The 21,008-nt window shown below is 41.2% G+C and overlaps 3 protein-coding genes across 3 annotated transcripts; all 3 read right to left on the bottom strand.

Moving 5' to 3' along the window:
- Positions 1–303: 303 nt before the first annotated feature.
- On the bottom strand, positions 304–1,281 carry LOC132582970 (olfactory receptor 6X1-like). Its single transcript, XM_060254635.1, has one exon. The coding sequence runs from the start codon at positions 1,279–1,281 to the stop codon at positions 304–306; it is 978 nt and encodes a 325-aa protein (XP_060110618.1).
- Positions 1,282–7,013: 5,732 nt separating this feature from the next.
- LOC132582969 (olfactory receptor 6M1) lies at positions 7,014–7,964 on the bottom strand. Its single transcript, XM_060254634.1, has one exon. The coding sequence runs from the start codon at positions 7,962–7,964 to the stop codon at positions 7,014–7,016; it is 951 nt and encodes a 316-aa protein (XP_060110617.1).
- Positions 7,965–13,879: 5,915 nt separating this feature from the next.
- Positions 13,880–14,830, bottom strand: LOC132582967 (olfactory receptor 6M1-like). Its single transcript, XM_060254632.1, has one exon. The coding sequence runs from the start codon at positions 14,828–14,830 to the stop codon at positions 13,880–13,882; it is 951 nt and encodes a 316-aa protein (XP_060110615.1).
- Positions 14,831–21,008: the final 6,178 nt, after the last annotated feature.

Raw genomic sequence — 21,008 nt, 5'->3', positions numbered from 1 at the left:
TACCACTGAGCCACCATCCCTCCCCTATGAGGTTCTTCACTTGACAACAATAGTTTACTCTATGCATGGTATAGTCCATGCTGATATTTATAACAATGAAACAGTGCTGAAGTTTCTAATTTAATATTCAAGTTGCAAAGAAGATACAGACATCAGGAGAATCTTATACCCTCCAGCAGAATATGAGAAGTTCCAACTGGTTCCACTTACTGTGCCACCTTCCTGCATTATTGGTTCCACATACTGTGCTGTTTATCAGGAATCGTTTATATCTCCATGTATGCCGATCTCAGAGTTCTCAGATCACTCGTATTTGCCCACTTTATTGGACACGTCCAAGAACTCTTCATTCGACAACTGTCTCTTCTTACAGATTGCATTTCTGACAGCGGCCTTCACTTCCGCATTCCTTATTGTGTAAATGAAAGGGTTCAGCACTGGGGTCACGGCTGTGTTCAGCACCGCTAGTACCCTGGTTAAGCGAGATGAGGAATGCAGTGTGGGCCTCACGTACATGACCATCAGTGCCCCATACAATATAGATATCACGATCAGGTGAGACGAACAGGTGGAAAAAGCCTTTTTGCGTCCCTTGGCTGAAGGAATGTGCACGATGGTAGAAATAATGTAGACGTATGTCACCAAGGTGAAGATCAAGGTCAAAATAACCAGTAAAATGGCACAGAGCAATCCCACAATCTCATTGAGGAAGGTATCAGTACATGCGATGCTAAACAGGGGAGCGGCGTCGCACAAGAAATGATCAACAACGTTGGAAGCACAGAAAGACATCCTCCATATAGGGAGACACTGGAAGAAAAAGAGTATGAATGACGAGCACCAAGTGGCCAAGGACAACTGCTTGCAAACATTCTTGGTCATGATCATTGGGTATTGGAGTGGTTTGCATATGGCCATATACCGGTCGAAGGACATCACTGTAAGGATTAAAAGCTCTGTACCTCCAAATGTGAAGTAGAATAAGTTCTGGGCCATGCAGCAATGGAAACAAATTGTGGTCCGTGTTTCTATCAGTGTTTGTAGCAGCTTGGGTACTACGGTCGTGGTGTAGCAGATCTCCAAAAAAGCCAGGTTGCTCAGGAAGAAGTACATGGGAGTCTGAAGTCTTGGCTCGATAGCCACAATGGCAAGGATAAATCCATTCCCTAGGATGGCTACAATGTACAGGAATAAACCTATGAAAAAGAAAATCCTGTGTAGATCGTAGAAAAAAGGAATCCCTACTAGGATAAATTCAGTCACTGTTGATGCATTTAGCATCGTTTCAATTGATGCAGAATGACAGTTGTCCCTCTCGAATGGCTCAGAATGCAGACAAACAAAATGTTCTAGCTTCGTATGAAATGAACACTGCAGGACCAATATTATTTAGGTGTCCAAGTTCAGTGTGTTACAGCAGTCAGAATGTTGGACTACAAGTTCAGAGATTCAGATTAAAAACCATGTTCATACATCTATCCCATAATTGGTAAGTCACATCAATTGCTGTCAGAGAAGAATATGAAATCCTTTAGGAAAGGTGCTGTTAGCAGCCAGCAAAATTCCATTGGTGCATCAATCTGCCCCGTGGCACAGAGCGCTCGGAGCCCTCTGCTCATGACCTGAATTCGATCCCAACAGAAGCTGGCTCAGGTAGCTGGCTCCAGGTCGACTCAGCCTTCCATCCTTCCGAGGTCGGTGAAATGAGTACCCAGCTTACTGGAGGGAAAGGGTAGATCGCTGGGAAAGGCAATGGCAAACCACCCCATAAAAAGCCTGCCGTGAAAACGTTGTGAAAGCAGCGTCACCCCAGAGTTGAAAATGACTGGTGCTTGCACAGGGGGGACTACCTTTACCTTTTTATCAATTATAACTTGTCTGTCAAAGGATTATTACTTAATTGGTCCAACAGTAGGAAAAGGTATTTGATGTTTCTGTAAAAGGGGTTGTTACCAGGCCTCGGATTCCACAGGAGCTCACAGGAGAGCAGCTCCTGAACCTTTCTGAGGGTTCCCCCTCCTCCTCTCCACCTTGTCCATTGAATAGTAGGTGCAGCTGCACAACAATCCCAGGATGAGCTCCACCACCTATTTTTCTACAAAGCAATCCCTGGTTGTTACAAAGGTTTGTATTTTCACACTGAGATTCCGTTCAGTTCACCTGAAGTAATAATGAATATTGACCAACGAGTTACATAAATGTAATTGTTATAAACATTCTGCCTTTGTTCTTCTACATTCTTAGCACAGAAACGGAGGAAGAGAAACACCTTTAGAAATGCTGGTGTTTGGGGAAAAAAGCGAGGCACTTTCCCCTTTTGATAGTTGAAGCACTCAATTTGCCTGAAATATTCCAGATGAGAATTGTGAAGCTATCTACCCAACTCTCTGGACATGAAGGACATTGGTATAATTTCAGTCGAGTGCAAGTCATAAAAAGAAGCATCTTGACTGATGCAATTTTCTCAGATGGGAATAACTTTGAAGAAGGTAACATTTACCCAGCCTAATTAGCAAGAGTAATTAAGAAGTTGCAGACCTAACTTTGCAAACAAACTTGAGAATAGTAGAATAGATTGCTTTTCTATATAGAAATGCCTATTTTTTTTAAAAAAAAAAATCAGACATTTTTAATAGCTGCATCTTATTTCCCCGTGGTGCAGAGTGGTAAGCTGCAGTACTGCAGTCCAAATTTTGTTCACGACTTGAGTTCGATCCCGGCGGAAGCTAGGTTCAGGTAGCCATCTCAAGGTTGACTCAGCCTTCCATCCTTCCGAGGTCAGTAAAATGAGTGCCCAGCTTCCTGGGGGTAAAATGTAGATGGCTGGGGAAACCAATGGCAAACCACCCAGTAAAAAGTCTGCCATGAAAACGTCACCCCGGAGTCAGAAACAACTGTTGCTTGCCTACCTTTTTATTTCCCCCTTCCCCACTATTTCCTCTATTTTTGCCTTTTTATTTCCCCCTTCCCCACTATTTCCTCTATTTTTGCCCTGGCATGCCCCATAGATTCCTGTTTCCTTCTCTCTTCGGCGGTACATCTGTTAGAAGAAGAGCTGGGTTTTATACTCTTCTTTTCTCTACCCAAAGGAGTCTCAAACTGGAGGCCAGTTTGGTGTAGTGGTTAAGTGTGCGGACTCTTATCTGGGAGAACCGGGTTTGATTCCCCACTCCTCCACTTGCAGCTGCTGGAGTGTCCTTAGGTCAGCCATAACTCTGGCAGAGGTTGTCCTTGAAAGGGCAGCTGCTGTGAGCGTCCTCTCCAGCCTCTCCCACCTCACAGGGTGTCTGTTGTGGGGGATGAAGGTAAAGGAGATTGTAGGCCGCTCTGAGACTCTGTCCTTGAAAGGGCAGCCGCTGTGAGAGCCCTCTTAGCCCCACCCACCTCACAGGGTGTCTGTTCTGGGGGAGGAAGGGGAAGGAGATTGTGAGCCTCTCTGAGACTCTTCAAAGTGGAGGGCAGGATATAAATCCAATATCTTCTTTTTCAAAGCAGCTTGCAATCACCTTCCCATCCTCTCCCCAGAATAGACATCCTGCGAGGTAGGTGGGGCTGAAGGATTCCTGAGAGAACTGTAACTGACCCAAGGTCACCAACTGGCTTCATGAGGAGGATCAAACTCGGTTCTCCAGAGTATAGTCCACCACTCTTAACAGCAACAGCAGACTGGCTCTCAAGGATATGTAGAGGGCACATCATTCTCCCCTGTATGCCCTTCCCCGCATTATTTTCTCTTTTTCCTCCAGCAGACAGCCTTCATACCCTCACCTTCCCTTTCTTCCTTTTCTCTTTCTCACACATAAACCAGTCTGCTCTTAACCCCTCCCCCAACACACGCTTTCAGCCATATTGATATTTCATGATTTCCACAATGGAAACCCCAAGCAGATTGCATCGCTCTCCTCCATTTTATTATCAAAATAACACTATTAAGTTGGTAAGACTGAGAGTGTGTGACAAGCTTAGGTGACCCAATGAGTTTTCATGACCGCATGGAGGGTTTCCCAGATCCTAAAACTCTAACCACTGAATCGTATTGACTTTCATGGGGTGGCTCCTGTTGAACATCAGAAAGCAGCTGAGGCTGGGTGAGTCACACAAGTTGTGTGCTATCAAGCCTATTCCACAGCACGATTGAGACACTGACAAAGTAGACGTCTGCTCTTTTAGACCTGATTGGATAGTCTTCTAATAATCCCTGGACTGATGATCATATGAAGTGTCATATACAGTTAACACTAGCTGGTTTACCTGCATTCCCAGCTAAAGATAGCCTGTTTGGTGTAGTGGTGAAGTGTGCAGTCTCTTATCTAGGAGAACCGGGTTTGATTCCCCACTCCTCCACTTGCATCTGCTGGAATGGCCTTGGGTCAGCCATAGTTCTTGCTAAGTGGTTAAGTGCACAGACTCTTATCTGGGAGAACCGGGTTTGATTCCCCACTCCTCCGCTTGCACCTGCTGGAATGGCCTTGGGTCAGCCAGAGCTCTGGTAGGAGTTGTCCTTGAAAGGGGCAGCGGCTGTAAGAGCTCTATCAGTCCCACCCACCTCACAGGGTGTCTGTTGTGGGAAAGAAGATAAAGGAGATTTAAGTGCTCTGAGATTCAGAGTATAGCATGGGATATAAATCCAATATCATCATCATCTTCTTCTTCTATATAACAGAGCACCCAGATTGCTGTTTGTGATAGAACCACACTATCCAGAGGCTCTGACACAGGAGCTCTGGCTCAGTGGTTGGTCATCTGCTTGGCATGCAATAGGTTTCATGTTCAATGTACAACATTTCCAGCTAAAAGGATCAGGTGTTGGGTGATGCAAAATACCTCCACTGGAGATTTTGGTGAGCTGCTGTCAGCCTGCGTAGACAATATTGACTTTGATGGACCAATGCTCTGATTCAGTATAAGGCAGATACATGAATTCGTGCAACAGTTTTATGAAGGGATCCTTAAGCTTCCTTTTTACTGACATTTTCCCAGGAGGAACTGATAGACTTTTTCCATACCCAGACTTAATAAAGCTTCAAAGTTTCATTTTTTTCCCAAGTCAAATGACATCAGGGGAAAGGGTAAACTGCATGCCCACCACCAGTGCTATGAACATGAAGTATGGCCCCAATGGCTACAAGATATCAGTAGCCCCAAGACAGATCTTCAATGTCCTATGGGCACAGAGTTTTACACCACTGAAGGTGAATGCTCCAATGTTGTGGGGCAGCCATTGCAGATATCTATCTATACCCTTGGTTACCCATATAATCAACAGAGCATCCCCAGGTGAGTTTGAATTCTGCTGATTTTTGCTGATAGCCTGATCTTGGCAGATCTCAGAAGCTAAGCAGGACTGATATTTGGATGGGAGACCACCAAGGAAGACTTTGCAGAGGAAGGCAATGGCAAACCATATCTGCTAAATCGCTTGCCTTGAAAACCCCACGGGGTTGCCGCAAATTGGCTGCAATTTGATGGTTTGATGAAGGGAACTTTGACTCTCAAAAACTCATATCCCAAAAAACCTTCTTTGTCTCTAAGGTCCTACTGGAATTGTGTGTAGTTGTTCTACTGCAGACCAACAGAGCTTCCCTCTGAAACTACCTGTCATGAATTTCTCGGTCTTTTATTTCAAAATAATTATTTTTATTCCAAACAGAAAGAAATTATTAAAAAAATATAACAAAATATAACAACAAATACAACTATGATAAATATCTGTGAAAGGTTTCCAGATATCTAAAAATAGTTCCATGTACTATTATCATCTTCTCAATCCAGTAATCCAATGGATTGAGAAGGCTGTAAGGCCCTCAATCCATTGGATTACTGGAGATGGAGATTTATCTTCATTATCTAACTAGAATGATTAAAGGTTTGGAACACTTTCCCTATGAAGAAAGGTTAAAACGCTTGGGGCTCTTTAGCTTGGAGAAATGTCGACTGCGGGGTGACACGACAGAGGTTTACAAGATTATGCATGGGATGGAGAAGGTTGAAAAAGAAGTCCTTTTCTCCCTTTCTCACAATACAAGAACTCGTGGGCATTCAGTGAAATTGCTGAGCAGTCAGGTTAGAATGGATAAAAGGAAGTACTTCTTCACCCAAAGGGTGATTAACATGTGGAATTCACTGCCACAGGAGGTGGTGGGGGCTACAAGCATAGCCAGCTTCAAGAGGGGATTGGATAAAAATATTGAGCAGAGGTCCATCAGTGGCTATTAGCCACAGTATGTGTGTGTGTGTGTATTTTGGCCACTGTGTGATACAGAGTGTTGGACTGTATCGGTCATTGGCCTGATCCAACATGGCTTCTCTTATGTTCGTATATAATTTTTTTAGCAACAGTAAGGACATGGAGGCTCCATTTTTGGAACATCAGTCAGGCAGGCAAATAATTTAAAAGTTCATAAGCATCCTCAACAATCAATACAAAGTTCTAATATAACACTGATATGAATAAATACTTCTCTCTGAAAAGACCGAATGAGGCCCAACACATATGTTTAGGAGACATTTTTTGTAAGTTAACAGTGCCATTAATTAGACACTTTATCCTTTTCTAGAAAGGCACTGTGGTGGCCTGCGTATACAAAACATAATGTTTTTGCTCAGCAAGTCACAGCTTGATGTCCGTAGAAACAGCAGGTACAAAATTTAGGACATATCTTCCCTTTGACAAAACAGGCCAATCGAGCTCTTCATTCCATCAATTTTTGAGACTTTTCATGTCATATTTATTGATCAACATTAAATATTTATAAACAAATATAAATTAATCTCTGGTGTCTTGTCTGCTTTGATTTTAATGGCACTCCAACAGAAAGGAGTAGCTATCATGACAAGTATGCCTATCCATGCGGTTAACAATGCAGTGTATTTGTTGATGAAACTGGATTGCAGAATTGACTATAAGGGAAGGAAATTGAAGAAGCTGACCTCCAAGGTGGTCAAAGTCCCCCCAAATGCAGAATGTCCACTTATTTAAATAAGTAAATAAATAGAACCTGGTGAAATTAAAATCATGACGACATATCCTTATACAGACCCCGTTTTATGGCTTCCTTCAACACTTCTTTCACTTTCTCATTCCTGAGACTATATATAAAGGGATTCAAAAGAGGGGTCACCACTGTTGTCAGGATAGCAGCAACCTTATCAAAGGCAAGGGAGTTGCTTTGATTTGGACGGACATACATAAAGATAGAACTTCCATAAGCAATGGTGACCACAGTGATGTGAGAGGCACAGGTAGAAAAGGCCTTCTGTCTCCCTTTTCCAGAAGGGATTTTGAGGATGGTAGAGATGATGTAAGTGTAAGATACCACAGTGAGCATCAAGGAGCTGAGGACCACTAAGGAAGACATCAAGAAATCTAGGAGTTCTATGAAATGGGTGTTCACACACGCCACCTCCAACAATGGCGCAATGTCACAGAAGAAGTGGTTGATGAAATGCTTACAGAAAGGAAGTCTGGAGACAACAACTGTAGGAGAAAGAACTGACAGAAAGGCTCCCACCCAACATCCCAAAACCATCAAAAAACAGACCCGTCCATTCATAATTACAGTGTATCTTAGTGGGTTGCATATGGCCACGTAACGATCAAAGGACATGACAGCTAGAAGGATGAACTCCACAGTCCCCAGGAAGAAATAGAAATAAGTCTGTATGATGCAGCCACTGAAAGAAATGATTTTCTGTTCCGCCAGAAGGTTGGAGAGCATCTTGGGAGCGATCACTGTGGTGAAGAGGATGTCCAGGAAAGACAAATTGCTGAGGAAGAAATACATTGGAGTGTGAAGGCTTTGATTAGTCCATATAAGGGAAAGGATGACAATGTTTCCCATGAGGGTGAGGAGATATGTGAGAAATAAGACCACAAATGAGAAGATCTGCATTTCACGGTGGACTGGGAAAGACTGGAAGACAAATACTTTAACTGATGATTGGTTGTTACAGTCTGACTCCATTCTTTGCTCCCTCTGAAAAGACAAATGAGATCTCACAAAGCCCCCGTTGAGTTGTTGCCCATCTTAGCCAAAAGTTCTTAGACTTCCTTCATACGATGAAAATCTTAATAAAATATACAGAAATTACCTTGAAAGCAAAAATGAAATGAATGTGATTGAAATAGAAATGTTTCTGTAAATCAGTTTAGGATATTTAGGGGAAACATGGGCTGCAAGCACACACAGCAAATAATGCACTTCCAATCCACTTTCAAGTGCACTTTCCAATTGGATTTCGCCTGTCCACACAGTAAAATCTAGTTGGAAAGTGCATTAAAAATGGATTGAAAGCACATCATTTAGTGTGTGTGATTGCAGCCACTGGGAATGTGCGTGCCTTAAGAGCCATATAGAAGAAACACAATATTGGATTGAATTGAATATCTTGACAATTCAATGTGGAAAAATAATGTAATCATGAAAGTATATTACTAAGAAAGAATGAGGAAGAAATTTACAAATCTTATGGAGGCACAACATTTCTTTATCAACAGAATGATATATTTATATTCCGTGGGATGAGGAGGTCAACAATCATGTTTGAACGCACATACCCAAGACTGGATGTGACATTTATTGTTACGAAAAACATAATGTGTGATCAAAATGCTCCAAGGAACACAGTGAAGTAGAAGAGAGGTCAAATACTGAAGTCCTCATAGATGCTTCATGAAGGTGGGCCTCACATTCTCTCTGAACTTTTCAAGATCACAGGATCTTATTCAAAAAGCAGGTATTAATAAAAATGGTGAGATAACAAATGTTGTCCTTTGTTCACTTCCGGGAGCTGATACTCAGATATGTACTGCCTCTGATTATGGTTTTTAGCCATCAGAACTAAATTCTATCAGAGAGTTCTATCTTTCATGAATGTATCTAGTCCTTTCTAAAGCTTTCTGATATCTATTACCATATCCTTTGATGACAAATTTAATATATTACTTTGTTTGGGCTGTCCTGTATGTACTACTGGTGAACTTCACTGAGTTATGCCAAGATTTGTATTATGACAGAAGAAGGAAAATTCACTCTATCCACTCCATAACATGAATAATTTGATAAACTTGCATTATCTCCCCCCCCCCCTCCCCAGAAACCTTTTCTCATTAACAAGCAAGCTGCAAAAAATCTTCCCTTTGGGACTGTGCTCCAAGAAGACTTTGATCTGTTGGTCATCCTTTTCTACATCAGGACCACAAAAGATTTGCCTTGCTGTAGCAAACCAATGAGGCTTTCCATTCACCTGCTTCCTTCTACCCATCCTTGGTTTGGGTCCAGCACTCTCTCATTCTATGCCATAATTGTTTAGAAACCAACTCACCTTACTTGTGCAGTTGTAGGCTGCCATCCATGTCCTCTGCTGTTGGAATTTCTTTCTTGTTTTATCTGGTGGAAAAGAGTATCATTTGTTCATCCCCAGTATCTATGTCTAATGACTCATTGAGTGATCTTGGCAACAAAATAGTAGAAACTTCCTTGAAGGTCCCACAGTGACTGATTGGAGGAGGCTTTTTCTCAGTCAGGGCACAAAGGAAGAAAGAAGTACTGGGAGTCTCAAAACAGTAAAGGAGAAGGGGACGCAATGGTATACTGTCAAAACAACAACCTGAAGTGGACAAATTCAGATGCTGAGTGTCCCTTCATGCTTTTGGAAGCCTAGATAGTGAATTTTACAGATCCATCAAACAAGATTTTTACTGGAAATTAGCTAGTGATCCCTTTGTATCATCAATTGAACAGTTCATGAGCATGCATAGAGTACAACACCGAGTAGCAACACTTACTTTAGTTAAAAAGAGAACGCTGAGTACTAAAAGGGATAGAAGAGGATGGAGACTGGGTTCAATACATTGAACAGGGAGGTCCTATTTCCCACAAAGGCAATGCAGAAAATAAAGTTAAGCACATTACTCTTTAGACTATCCCCACTCATCCAACATGACTGGCAGCCACCAGGTATCAATCTAGTGAGAATTGGCAAACACAACCCAGGAATTAACTGGTTCGATTTGACTGGACAGGAGGAATGAAGACAGGTGAGGGAGAGGGTGAGTGATTTGGAGCTTCCATTTATAGTTAGTTGGAATCTTAGTGCATTATTATCCCAATGATTTAATTTCAGAATTTGGGAGATCATTTTCTAACTTCATTTGGTGGGATTTCAGAAATATTCCAAAAGAGGTAGATAGAAAGAACTCCAGCTGAAGGCTTCCTGCCATTTTCTTGAGCATTTGTGGAATCACTAACTTGAATGATTAATGATTAATTAATCATTCTGGCAAAACTCTGGCTTGAATAGTTTACAGGGTTTGTTTGTTTGTTTTACTACTGGCAGGATTCATTGTCCATTACTTTGAGAGGATGATTTTTTTTTAAAGTTAGCTGTTTAGGCCTGTTGCTTGTAGCTCTGATTTACAACAGCTTTAGTACGCCAGCCTCTGCATTCCTCAGTGTCTTTAATGCCTGGCATTTCCTCCCCTCAAAGGAGTTAAGGTAAGGTTTCAAAACCTATTTAGTGGCAGCTTCTTGCAAACAGAGATAGAGCAATAATTACTTAAGAAACCAACAATAAAATTGAATAAAAAGTAAATTAAACTTACTGAGAATGCCAACAGGAACTTATCTCTGTGCGATCTTCCCTTGACTGAATAACTAAGTTTGCACACAGAGAAAGTGATATTGATGGAGTTTGGGGATGATGGACATAAAGCACTACAAGCATATGTGGAGACCCAGGCAGATTAACACCTACCATGTTGTGGCCAAGAAAGATGGTGGTTTTAAACAGATAACTTACTACTTACAGGAACAGAATTGACACTTGAAGTCGCACTGAATTTCTATTACATCCACTACTTCCATTGCTTAGAAATCATGAGAGGGGGGGAAGCATCAGTTTTCTAATGGATTCCAATCAAAAAGAAAATAAAGAATGAAAGTCTTGGTATACAGATGACAATCTCTTTGAGACAGGAAGAACTCACTCCTCAAGTCTAATGCTTTCTTCCACCTGTTTATCTCTAACTCCTTTCTCTCACCTTACCTACTCCTCTTTCCCTCCTATGCAGACATACATAAATTTCATTCCCAATGGTCTGGGAACAGTTTAGCGCACCTAACTCAGTGGTTGCTTTCATTTGTCCTCATCTTCAAGGGATTTAAATTCTTAAGAACTTTTCTAGCCAGTTTGGTGTAGTGGTTAAGTGTGCGGACTCTTACCTGGGAGAACCGGGTTTGATTCCCCACTCCTCCACTTGCACCTGCTGGAATGGCCTTGGGTCAGCCACAGCTCTGGCAGAGGTTGTCCTTGAAAGGGCAGCTGCTGTGAGAGCCCTCTCCAGCCCCACCCACCTCACAGGGTGTCTGTTGTGGGGGGAGAAGATATAGGAGATTGTGAGCCGCTCTGAGACTCTTTGGAGTGGAGGGTGGGATATAAATCCAATATCATCTTCTCTTGGGGCCAATTGGCCAAGTATTTCTTTGCCCCAGGCTTTTTTCCTTGGCAAAGTTTTCAGATGATGGCAATCTAAAGAAATTGTAACATTTGACAGAAGAAAGAACATCTGGTTGTTTCTTTTCCTGTCCCAAAGTAGAATGAGCACAATTATACAAATCAGCTGAAATTATGCTGATAAAGTGAATTTCACCATGTGTTGATGTTCACATTTGTGTGCAAACTTTTTGATTCCAAAGGGAACTCCAAAGGGATCTGTTGAGGCTGGGTGAGTGGGCATCAACGTGGCAGATGAGCTTCAGTGTGACCAAGCACAAAGTAATGCACATTGGGGCCAAGAATCCCAGCTACGAATACAAGTTGATGGGGTGTGAACTGGCAGAGACTGACCAAGAGAGAGATCTTGGGGTCATGGTAGATAACTCACTGAAAATGTCAAGACAGTGTGCATTTGCAATAAAAAAGGCCAACGCCATGCTGGGAATTATTAGGAAGGGAATTGAAAACGAATCAGCCAGTATCATAATGCCCCTGTATAAATCAATGGTGAGATCTCATTTGGAATACTGTGTGCAATTCTGGTCACCGCACCTCAAAAAGGATATTATAGCATTGGAAAATGTGCAGAAAAGGGCAAATAGAATGATTACAGGTTTGGAACTCTTTCCCTATGAAGACAGGTTAAAACACTTGGGACTCTTTAGCTTGGAGAAACGTTGACTGCGGGGTGACATGATAGAGGTTTACAAGATTATGCATGGGATGGAGAAGGTAGAGAAAGAAGTACTTTTCTCCCTTTCTCACAATACAAGAACTCATGGGCATTTGATGAATTGCTGAGCAGTCGGGTTAGAATGGATAAAAGGAGGTACTTTTTCACCCAAAGGGTGATTAACATGTGGAATTCACTACCACAGGAGGTGGTGGCGGCTACAAGCATAGCCAGCTTCAAGAGAGGGTTAGATAAAAATATGGAGGAGAGGTCCATCAGTGGCTATTACCCACAGTTTGTGTGTGTGTATATATATATATATAAATTTCTGGCCACTGTGTGATACAGAGTGTTGGACTGAATGGGCCATTGGCCTGATCCAACATGGCTTCTCTTATGTTCTTATGTGACACAGAGTGCTGGACTGGAGGGGCCATTGGCCTGATCCAGCATGGCTTCTCTTATGTTCTTATGATTATATTTTTTGGGGTCTAAAATAACGTATGCATTGATTTTATTTATTGACTTTTTTCTCTCAAGGATCCACTCCAGACATACCAGTGTTGAACCAAATATTTGTCCATTTCAATACACAGGCTGAATGAAAGGCTTTCAAAATGAACAAAATGGTTTCCACTTCCATTGTGTAAATATTCTTCTTTCTTAACATTCCTGTATGCTGTCACCATTTATCTGCAGGGTTACCTTACACAGAATGGCAACCAATGTGAGGCCAGGTGGGGGTAAGGATGTAGTGGGGATGGCTGTCAGTGACAATGTGTTATCACTTCTGGAAAAACTGTAAGTGACATCACAGCTTTTTAAAGAAACTGCTGAAAACTCTATGGTAACCATAGAGAGGACACAATTGGACTGATGGCCTTAAAACATAGTGCAAGGTGCAAGGAATCCCCTACCCCCAGAGGGAACCTGGCAGCCATATTTCCCCAACTGTTGCTGCTGCTGTGGTCCTTTCAGTGGCTAGAATGGTCCCGGGGATAGCTGACTTGACATAATGCTTCTACATAACTAATCAAATCTGGCCTCTTCTTAATATTCCTGTGGCAAAGAAAGCCAATTGCAGGTGATGTAAATTATTCTTGGATAGACATAGCCCACAATCTACCTCAATGAAAAGTGTTGCTCGTTTTAGGAACATCTTCTGGGAAGGGGGAGGTCCCCAAGCAAAGCCCTCACCACATCCAGCGTGTTAAAAGTTATATTTACCAATATCAGTTTCATCCTTCCATTCACCTATACAGAATTCAACAAGAGATTTAAAGATCAGTCCTTTTTATTCTAGCAGCAGTTTTGAAGCAAAACAGAGATATCAGTGGCTGACATTGTGGGGAGGTGAAATGATGCTGGGAGATCCAGTCATTATTTTCCATATCTTAAGGTTTTAGGTTGTCATGGAACTCAAATGGAAGGGAGATCCTATAATCAAGGATATTCCAATCCACGTTCTTGACAATACCCTGTCTTTACTGATGTCATTGAGTTTCATAACTGAATGTACGGGAAGGGAATAGGAGAAGTTGCTGGGGTCCAAAGGAGTCAAGGTAATAATAATAATAATAATAATAATAATAATAATAATAATAATAATAATAATAATAATAATAATAATAATAATAATAATAATAATAATAATAATAATAATAATAATAATAATAATAATAATAATAATAATAATAATAATAACTGGAATCAAGAAATGTCATGCTTACGGAGAAATTCCCTTTCTACTGCCTCCTTCAAAACCTGTTTCACTTTCTCGTTCCTGAGACTGTATATGAAGGGATTCAAAAGAGGCGTCACCACTGTAGTCAAGACAGCAGTAACTTTATCAAAGGCTAGAGACTCGCTTTGATTTGGACGGACATACATAAAGATACAACTTCCATAAGCAATGGTGACCACAGTGATGTGAGAGGCACAGGTGGAAAAGGCCTTCTGCCTCCCTTTTCCAGAAGGGATTTTGAGGATGGTGGAGATGATATAGGTGTAAGATACCACGGTGAGTATCAAGGAACTAAGGACCACTAAGGAAGAAATGACGGAATCAAGGAGTTCTAGGAAGCGGGTGTCAACACACGCCACCTCCAACAATGGTGCAATGTCACAAAAGAAGTGGTTGATAGTTTGCCGACAATAGGGAAGTCTGAAGACAATAACTGTAGGACAGACTGATAGAAAAGCTCCCACCCAACATCCCAAAACCATCAAAAAGCAGACTCGCCCATTCATAATTACAGTGTACCTTAGTGGGTGGCATATGGCTACATAACGATCAATAGACATAACAGCTAGAAGGATGAACTCCACAGTCCCCAGGAAGAAATAGAAATAAAATTGAGCAAAGCATCCATGCAATGAAATTATTTTCTTTTCAGCCAGAAGATCTGAGAGCATTTTGGGAGCAATCGCTGTGGTGAAGAGGATGTCCAGGAAAGACAAATTGCTGAGGAAGAAATACATCGGAGTGTGAAGGCTTTGGCTGATCCATATAAGAGAAAGAATGACCATATTTCCTGTGAGGGTGAGGAGATACGTGAGAAGCAGGACCAGAAAGAAGAGGATCTGCATGTCGTGGCGTACAGGGAAATACAGGAAGATAAACTCTTTCACTAGTGATTGGTTGGTGGCAGCTAACTCCATTTGTGGTTCTGAGGAGAAAGAAATGTTGTCATTGAGGGTTATCTCTGATGAAGAGACTTCAGTATTCCAGAACAAACAGAGATGATTTGCAATTCCTGATACCTGCCTGCATTGCTTAAAAAATCTGTTTCATTTTTGAGCCTCCTGTATTTCAGTTTTTACTGTTTTCTTTTTCCTGCACTAAATTGCCCCTGAAAAAGGAATGCAGTTCCCCCATTATTTCTCAGAGTGTTAAAGCTGCAGTACTGCAGTCCTAAGCTCTGCTCATGACCTGAGTTTGATCCCCGGTGGAAGCTGGGTTTTTAGGTAGCCAGCTCGAGGTTGACTCAGCCTTGCATCCTTCTGAGGTCGATAAAATGAGTACCCAACTTGCTGGGGGAAAAGCGTAGATGACTGGGCAAGGTAATGACAAACCACCCCGTAAAAAATCTGCTGTGAAAATGTTGTGAAAGCAACATCACCCCAGAGTCGGAAACGACTGGTGCTTGCACAGAGGACCTTTCCCTTTTCCTTTCCAGCACAACACTTTGTGCGTAAATAACTATAGTGTACTTATAAACACATAAGAATATAAGAAATCATGTTGGAACACGCAAATAGCCCATCCAGTACAACACTCTGTCACAGAGTAGCAAAAAAAACCTAAGTGCCATCAGGAGTCCCACTAGAAGTCCTCCCACTCTCCCCACCCCCCACCCAAGCACCAAGAATACAGAATATCACTTGCCCCAGACAGAGAGTTCCATCTATAACTGGTGGTTAATAGCCACTGTAGGACCTCTGCTCCATATGTTTATCCAATCCCCTCTTGAAGTCATCTCTGCTTGTAGCTGCTACCACCTCCTGAGGTAGTGAATTCCATGTGTTAATCACTCATTGGGTGAAGAAGTACTTCCTTTTATCTGTTCTAACCCAACAGCTCAGCAATTTCATTCAGTGCCCACAAGTTCTTGTATTGTGAGAAAAGCAGATAAGTTCTTCTTTCTCTGCCTTGTCTATCTCATTCATAATCTTGTAAACCTCTATCATGCCACCCCTCAGTCATCATTTCTCCTTGTCTATCCCATTCATAATCTTGTAAACCTCTATCATGCCACCCCTCAGTCATCATTTCTCCTTGTCTATCCCATTCATAATCTTGTAAACCTCTATCATGTCACCCCTCAGTCATCATTTCTCCTTGTCTATCCCATTCATAATCTTGTAAACCTCTATCATGCCACCCCTCAGTCATCATTTCTCCTTGTCTATCCCATTCATAATCTTGTAAACCTCTATCATGTCACCCCTCAGTCATCATTTCTCCTTGTCTATCCCATTCATAATCTTGTAAACCTCTATCATGCCACCCCTCAGCCATCATTTCTCCTTGTCTATCCCATTCATAATCTTGTAAACCTCTATCATGTCACCCCTCAGTCATCATTTCTACAAACCAAAGAGCCCCAAGCACACACGTATGTAGAAACAAAAATGATACAGTTTGCACAAGTATTACAAATCATGGATAAATCCAATGGCAATAAGTGGAAACCCAAAACAACTGACAATAAAACGTCAGGGACTATAAAATATATGAAAGAGGGAATATATATTCATTCCTGACATTAAATGAAAAATCTAAAATTCTGACCAAAATAATCCAAACTTTGTAACAGGGAACAAATCAGTCCTATTTGCATCAACTGACACAACTTACGTTTTTGTGAGTTTGCACAGTTGGTTTGGATACTTTAAAAATGAGGAATTGGACTCAGTTGTGAGGCACATAGACAAACGTCCATTTGAAGTGCTTTGATTAACTTGTTCCAGTGGACTCTGGTCAGGTCTAACTTAGATTCAGCTGTGGCCTTAAGAAGCCCTAGGTATCCTGTGTCTGAATGAGACCATACCAGAGCATCCCGAACAAGGTGGTGGGCCAGCCAGGAGTTAAAGAATCTGATAGAGGAAAGCAAACAAGATGCCTAGGGCTTCTTAAGGGTGCACCTATACCTGAATCAAGTATGGCCAGAGTCATAAAGAAATAATATATCTCCTTATTTCATATTTATCTTGCCCTTCCTCTGAAGAGTTTACTGTGGCATACAGCATTCGCCTTTCCTAGAAAAGTAGGTTAGCTTGAGACCAAGTAGCGACGTAATTCCATGAAGAATTGCATCATTCACCGAAATCAGTCTGCTTAGAAGGCTGGAGCCCCATTGAAAATTGCTTTGTATGTGGCCCTGGGTCACGCATTGAACTTTGTGGTGACATGTCCTCGAGCAAGACTCTAACTGCTAAATATTTTATACTTTGTACCTGGTATTTATGGTTGTTTGGTTGTCTTTTATAGTATTGGACTGTATGGTGGAACCAATGGTGGAACCAGCTACCGGAGGAGGTGCGGGCCCTACGGGATCTCAATCAGTTCCGTAGGGCTTGCAAAACCGACCTCTTCCAACTAGCTTTTTAAAACAGAACCTGGTAGTAACATCAAGCCATCTTTGTACATACTGAGATTGTGGCACTATCAAGTTATACTGGTTTTAGACTATTTATTTAATATAGTTAACCTATGAATTGTATTTTAACTGTATCATCTTGTTTTTATTGTTATAACATGGTTTATACCATGTCCTGTAAGCCGCCCTGAGCCTGCTTCGGCGGGGAGGGCGGGGTATTAATAATAATAATAATAATTATTATTATTATTATTATTATTATTATTATTATTATTATTATTATTATTATTATTATTATTATTATTATTATTATTATTATTATTATTATTATTATTATTATTTACTATTGGATTTGTTTGCTTATGGCCCATTGGTCTGTGAGCACAAAGTGTAGAATAAAAGAAATACAGGAATATATTTGGGGGTTTTTTTTGGGGGGGGGAGGGTTTTGCAGCCCCAGTCCTATGAGAAAAAGCTGAAGCGGCTGCGAGTGTTCAGTTTTGAAAAGAGATGACTAAATGGGGACATGATAGAGGTTTATAAAATTGCGCATGGCGTGAAAAGAGTTCGCAAAGAGGCGATTCTCTCCTTCTCCCAAAATATTAGAACTCGAGAGCATCCAGTGAAGCCAATGGGCAGTGGATTTGGAAAAGACAAAAGGAAATACTACTTTACACAACAAGGGATTAAAATGTGGAATTCAATGCCAGAGGATGTAGTAATGGCCGCAGGCATAGATAGTTCTAAAAAGGGATTAGGGAGATTCATGGAGGATAGGTCTATAGGTGGCTACTAGCTATGGTGATTAAAGGGAACTTCTGCATGCAGAGGTATTCATCCTCTGAATCCAAGGGTGATGAGGGAACACCAGGGCAGACCACAGCCTCTAGGACCTCTCCCTCTTATCATCCAATATGTGTATATAATAAAACAATCTTTTATCTCATACTATAGTCAGCTTCTTTTCCTTTGGGCTATCACTGGAAGTTCTCTCTCCCATTTAACACAATACATTTTTAGGAACAGCTAGCTCACCTTACTGATGGGATCATAGGCAGATCCCTACTGAAGTCAACGTTGGACTGTCATTTGTGAGATCTGGTGGATCAGCTTCTTGTCCTTGGAAGAGATGCTTCTAACTAGATGACAGTTGTCCTAGCTGCAAATCAGTAGAAACCTCCCAGAAACCATGGAGGAGAACATCAACCAGATGCTAAATTAAGCTTTTATCTGTAGTAAATTCTACTACAACAGCAATGGAAGGTGTGGAAGTAATGCTGAATTTTCTTTAACAACCATTCTGCCATTGCTTGTAAATCAGGAGGAAATTATCTATGTCGAGTAAGTCAAAAGAAATATAATTTCAAACAATCTGTAAACAAGAAGTCTAAGGATGCAGGAGTTTCTTGCCATGCAGAGGAGTTATCTCCTCCACTTAACAATCACATCTTGAGCCTAATGGTTTCGCTCTACTATTTTCTCCTTTCTCTTTCTTGCTACTCCCCTTTGTCTCATTTGCACACAGACATCCATTCTCAGTGGACCGAGAAGAGATTGGAATACCCAGCGGAGCAGTTGCTTCATTTTCTTCTCATCTCCCCTTTTCTCCATGAGATTTAACTGTCAAGAACTTTCATGATTCTCATGAGGCCAATTTGCCAAGTATTTTAAATCCCATAACTTTTTAAATAGCATAATACTCTTACAAATGGACCTTCATAGTATTTGATACAGGAAAGAACTTCTAGATCATAAGAACATAAGGAGAGCCTGCTGGATCAGTTCTGCGATTCATCTATTCCAGGGTCCTGTCTCAAACAGTGGCTAATAACCACTGATAGTCTAATCCTTTTCTGCCCAAAATGAAATAAACACAGCAATGTAAAGCAAAAATAAATAAAAATAGCCATATTCTTCAATGTCAAACTTATACCTCTTCTCCATACTCAAACTTGCTTCCAATCTCCACGTATGTTTGCCTGTAAGATTTCTTAAGGACTAAAAACTTGCACAGGAATCCCCACAATTTGACTAGTGGTCAGAAGAATGGGTTACCATGCCAGATGCTACGTATACATATACAGATGCTACATATATGTTAAAGACCTTTGAAAGCAACTATTAATGACGAAATCAGTGAATCCATACCTTGGGTGCGTTAGAGGTTTCTGCTTGGAAAATCATTTCCTTTAATATCCCAAACAGTTCAATGGATCGTTGGGTCGAAATGAGATTTGAGAGCCTTTTTAGTATAAAAACAAAATCGTAACTCTATTCTACAGGGATGGGGAACGGGATGGAAAATAAGAAACTCTATAGCCTACATCTTATCTCTAAGAAAGTCACATTGCTACGATGGAGATTCCACCTTCTTCTTGACCTCTTGCTCCCTAGACAAAGGAAGTCACCTGACTAGCAGACCAATAGCTTATACAAACGAACAGTCCTTTCTCTGGGCTATCTCTTCATTGGCAGGGGGCAAAGTTCCTCTTTCTAGGTCAGGCAGACAATAGGGAACAGGGAAACACTTTTAACTCTATAATAACTGGAACTTAGAACATTGCAAATTCCAACAGGGTGGGATTTCCCCCCCCCAAAAAAAATGCATGAATAAAAGAAAAGATTTATTTATTTATTTATTTATTTACTACTTTACATTTATATCCCGCCCTCTCCGCAAGCGGACTCAGGGCGGCTCACAACATCATAAAAACAATCGATTCAATAAAACATATAAAACCATAATTTACTTATCAATTTAAAACTATTAGCGCTGTCTCAGTCCAATCTAGGCGGTATTGACTTCTGCCTATGCTCGCCAGCATTCTGTGGGATGTCCGGTGGCAGCTCATTTTCAATCAACCACAAAAGCCCGTTTAAACAGTTCGGTCTTACAGGCCCTGCGGAACGCTGACAAATCCCGCAGGGCCCTTATAGCTTCTGGGAGGGTGTTCCAGAGTTCTGGTGCTGCCACCGAGAAAGCCCTAGATCTTGGGCTTTGCCTAGATTGGCAAAATCAAATCATTCCATTTCTCCCTTAATATATAGGTAGGAGAATATGCTTCAGAATGTCTCTGCCAAAGTTACTGTGATTTTATTAATAGGCTAAGATTGCTGTGATCAGGTGTGTGTTTCTCTCCTATTGAGGTGATCAAATGTGTAATCAGTGTTTGAACACACAGCTCTGGAAATCACAGAAGGCCTGGTTGTCACTTGCTGACTGATTAAGCCATGATCAGAAAAGGCATACATTTCTTACTTTTCTGTTGCTTCCCAGATTAGAAAGAACATGGAAGCAACTGCAGAGACATACAAACCACTATCTCTAAATGGACCCCCTACTGGGCCAGTGATAGGTAGATGGAAGAACTACACAGTTGAGGCAACCACATTCATTTATTTTAAAATGTTTACACCCATCTTTAGATGGCTTACAATAATATGAGTTCTGCAAATAGTAAATCAGAGAGGTACAGTGGATTGGAAAAGTGGCAAAGAAAGAAAATGAGGAACAAAATGATTTGAAGCACTATTGAACATAAGCTTAGGAGGTTTGTCAAAATCCTAAAATAGCTAATATAAAGCTAGAACAAGCCTCTAGAATAGAACAATGGGGTAAGGATGGGACAATCTGATAGAAACACAAACTCCACAGGGAAACGCATGGTGGGTTCACCATAATTTCACCACTTAAAAAAAAAAAACCCTTTCGTATAATGGCAATTATGTGAACTTAA

The sequence above is a fragment of the Heteronotia binoei genome, chromosome 15 (assembly GCF_032191835.1).
Source record: "Heteronotia binoei isolate CCM8104 ecotype False Entrance Well chromosome 15, APGP_CSIRO_Hbin_v1, whole genome shotgun sequence".
Lineage (NCBI taxonomy): Eukaryota > Metazoa > Chordata > Lepidosauria > Squamata > Gekkonidae > Heteronotia > Heteronotia binoei.
Note: the sequence above shows the minus strand (reverse complement) of the source record. Positions and strands in the feature narration are given on the sequence as shown.

What these genes read in the sequence shown, in the direction of transcription:
- LOC132582967 (XM_060254632.1), bottom strand. Translation starts at nt 14,830, where the DNA reads ATGGAGTTAGCTGCCACCAACCAATCACTAGTGAAAGAGTTTATCTTC.
- LOC132582970 (XM_060254635.1), bottom strand. Translation starts at nt 1,281, where the DNA reads ATGCTAAATGCATCAACAGTGACTGAATTTATCCTAGTAGGGATTCCT.
- LOC132582969 (XM_060254634.1), bottom strand. Translation starts at nt 7,964, where the DNA reads ATGGAGTCAGACTGTAACAACCAATCATCAGTTAAAGTATTTGTCTTC.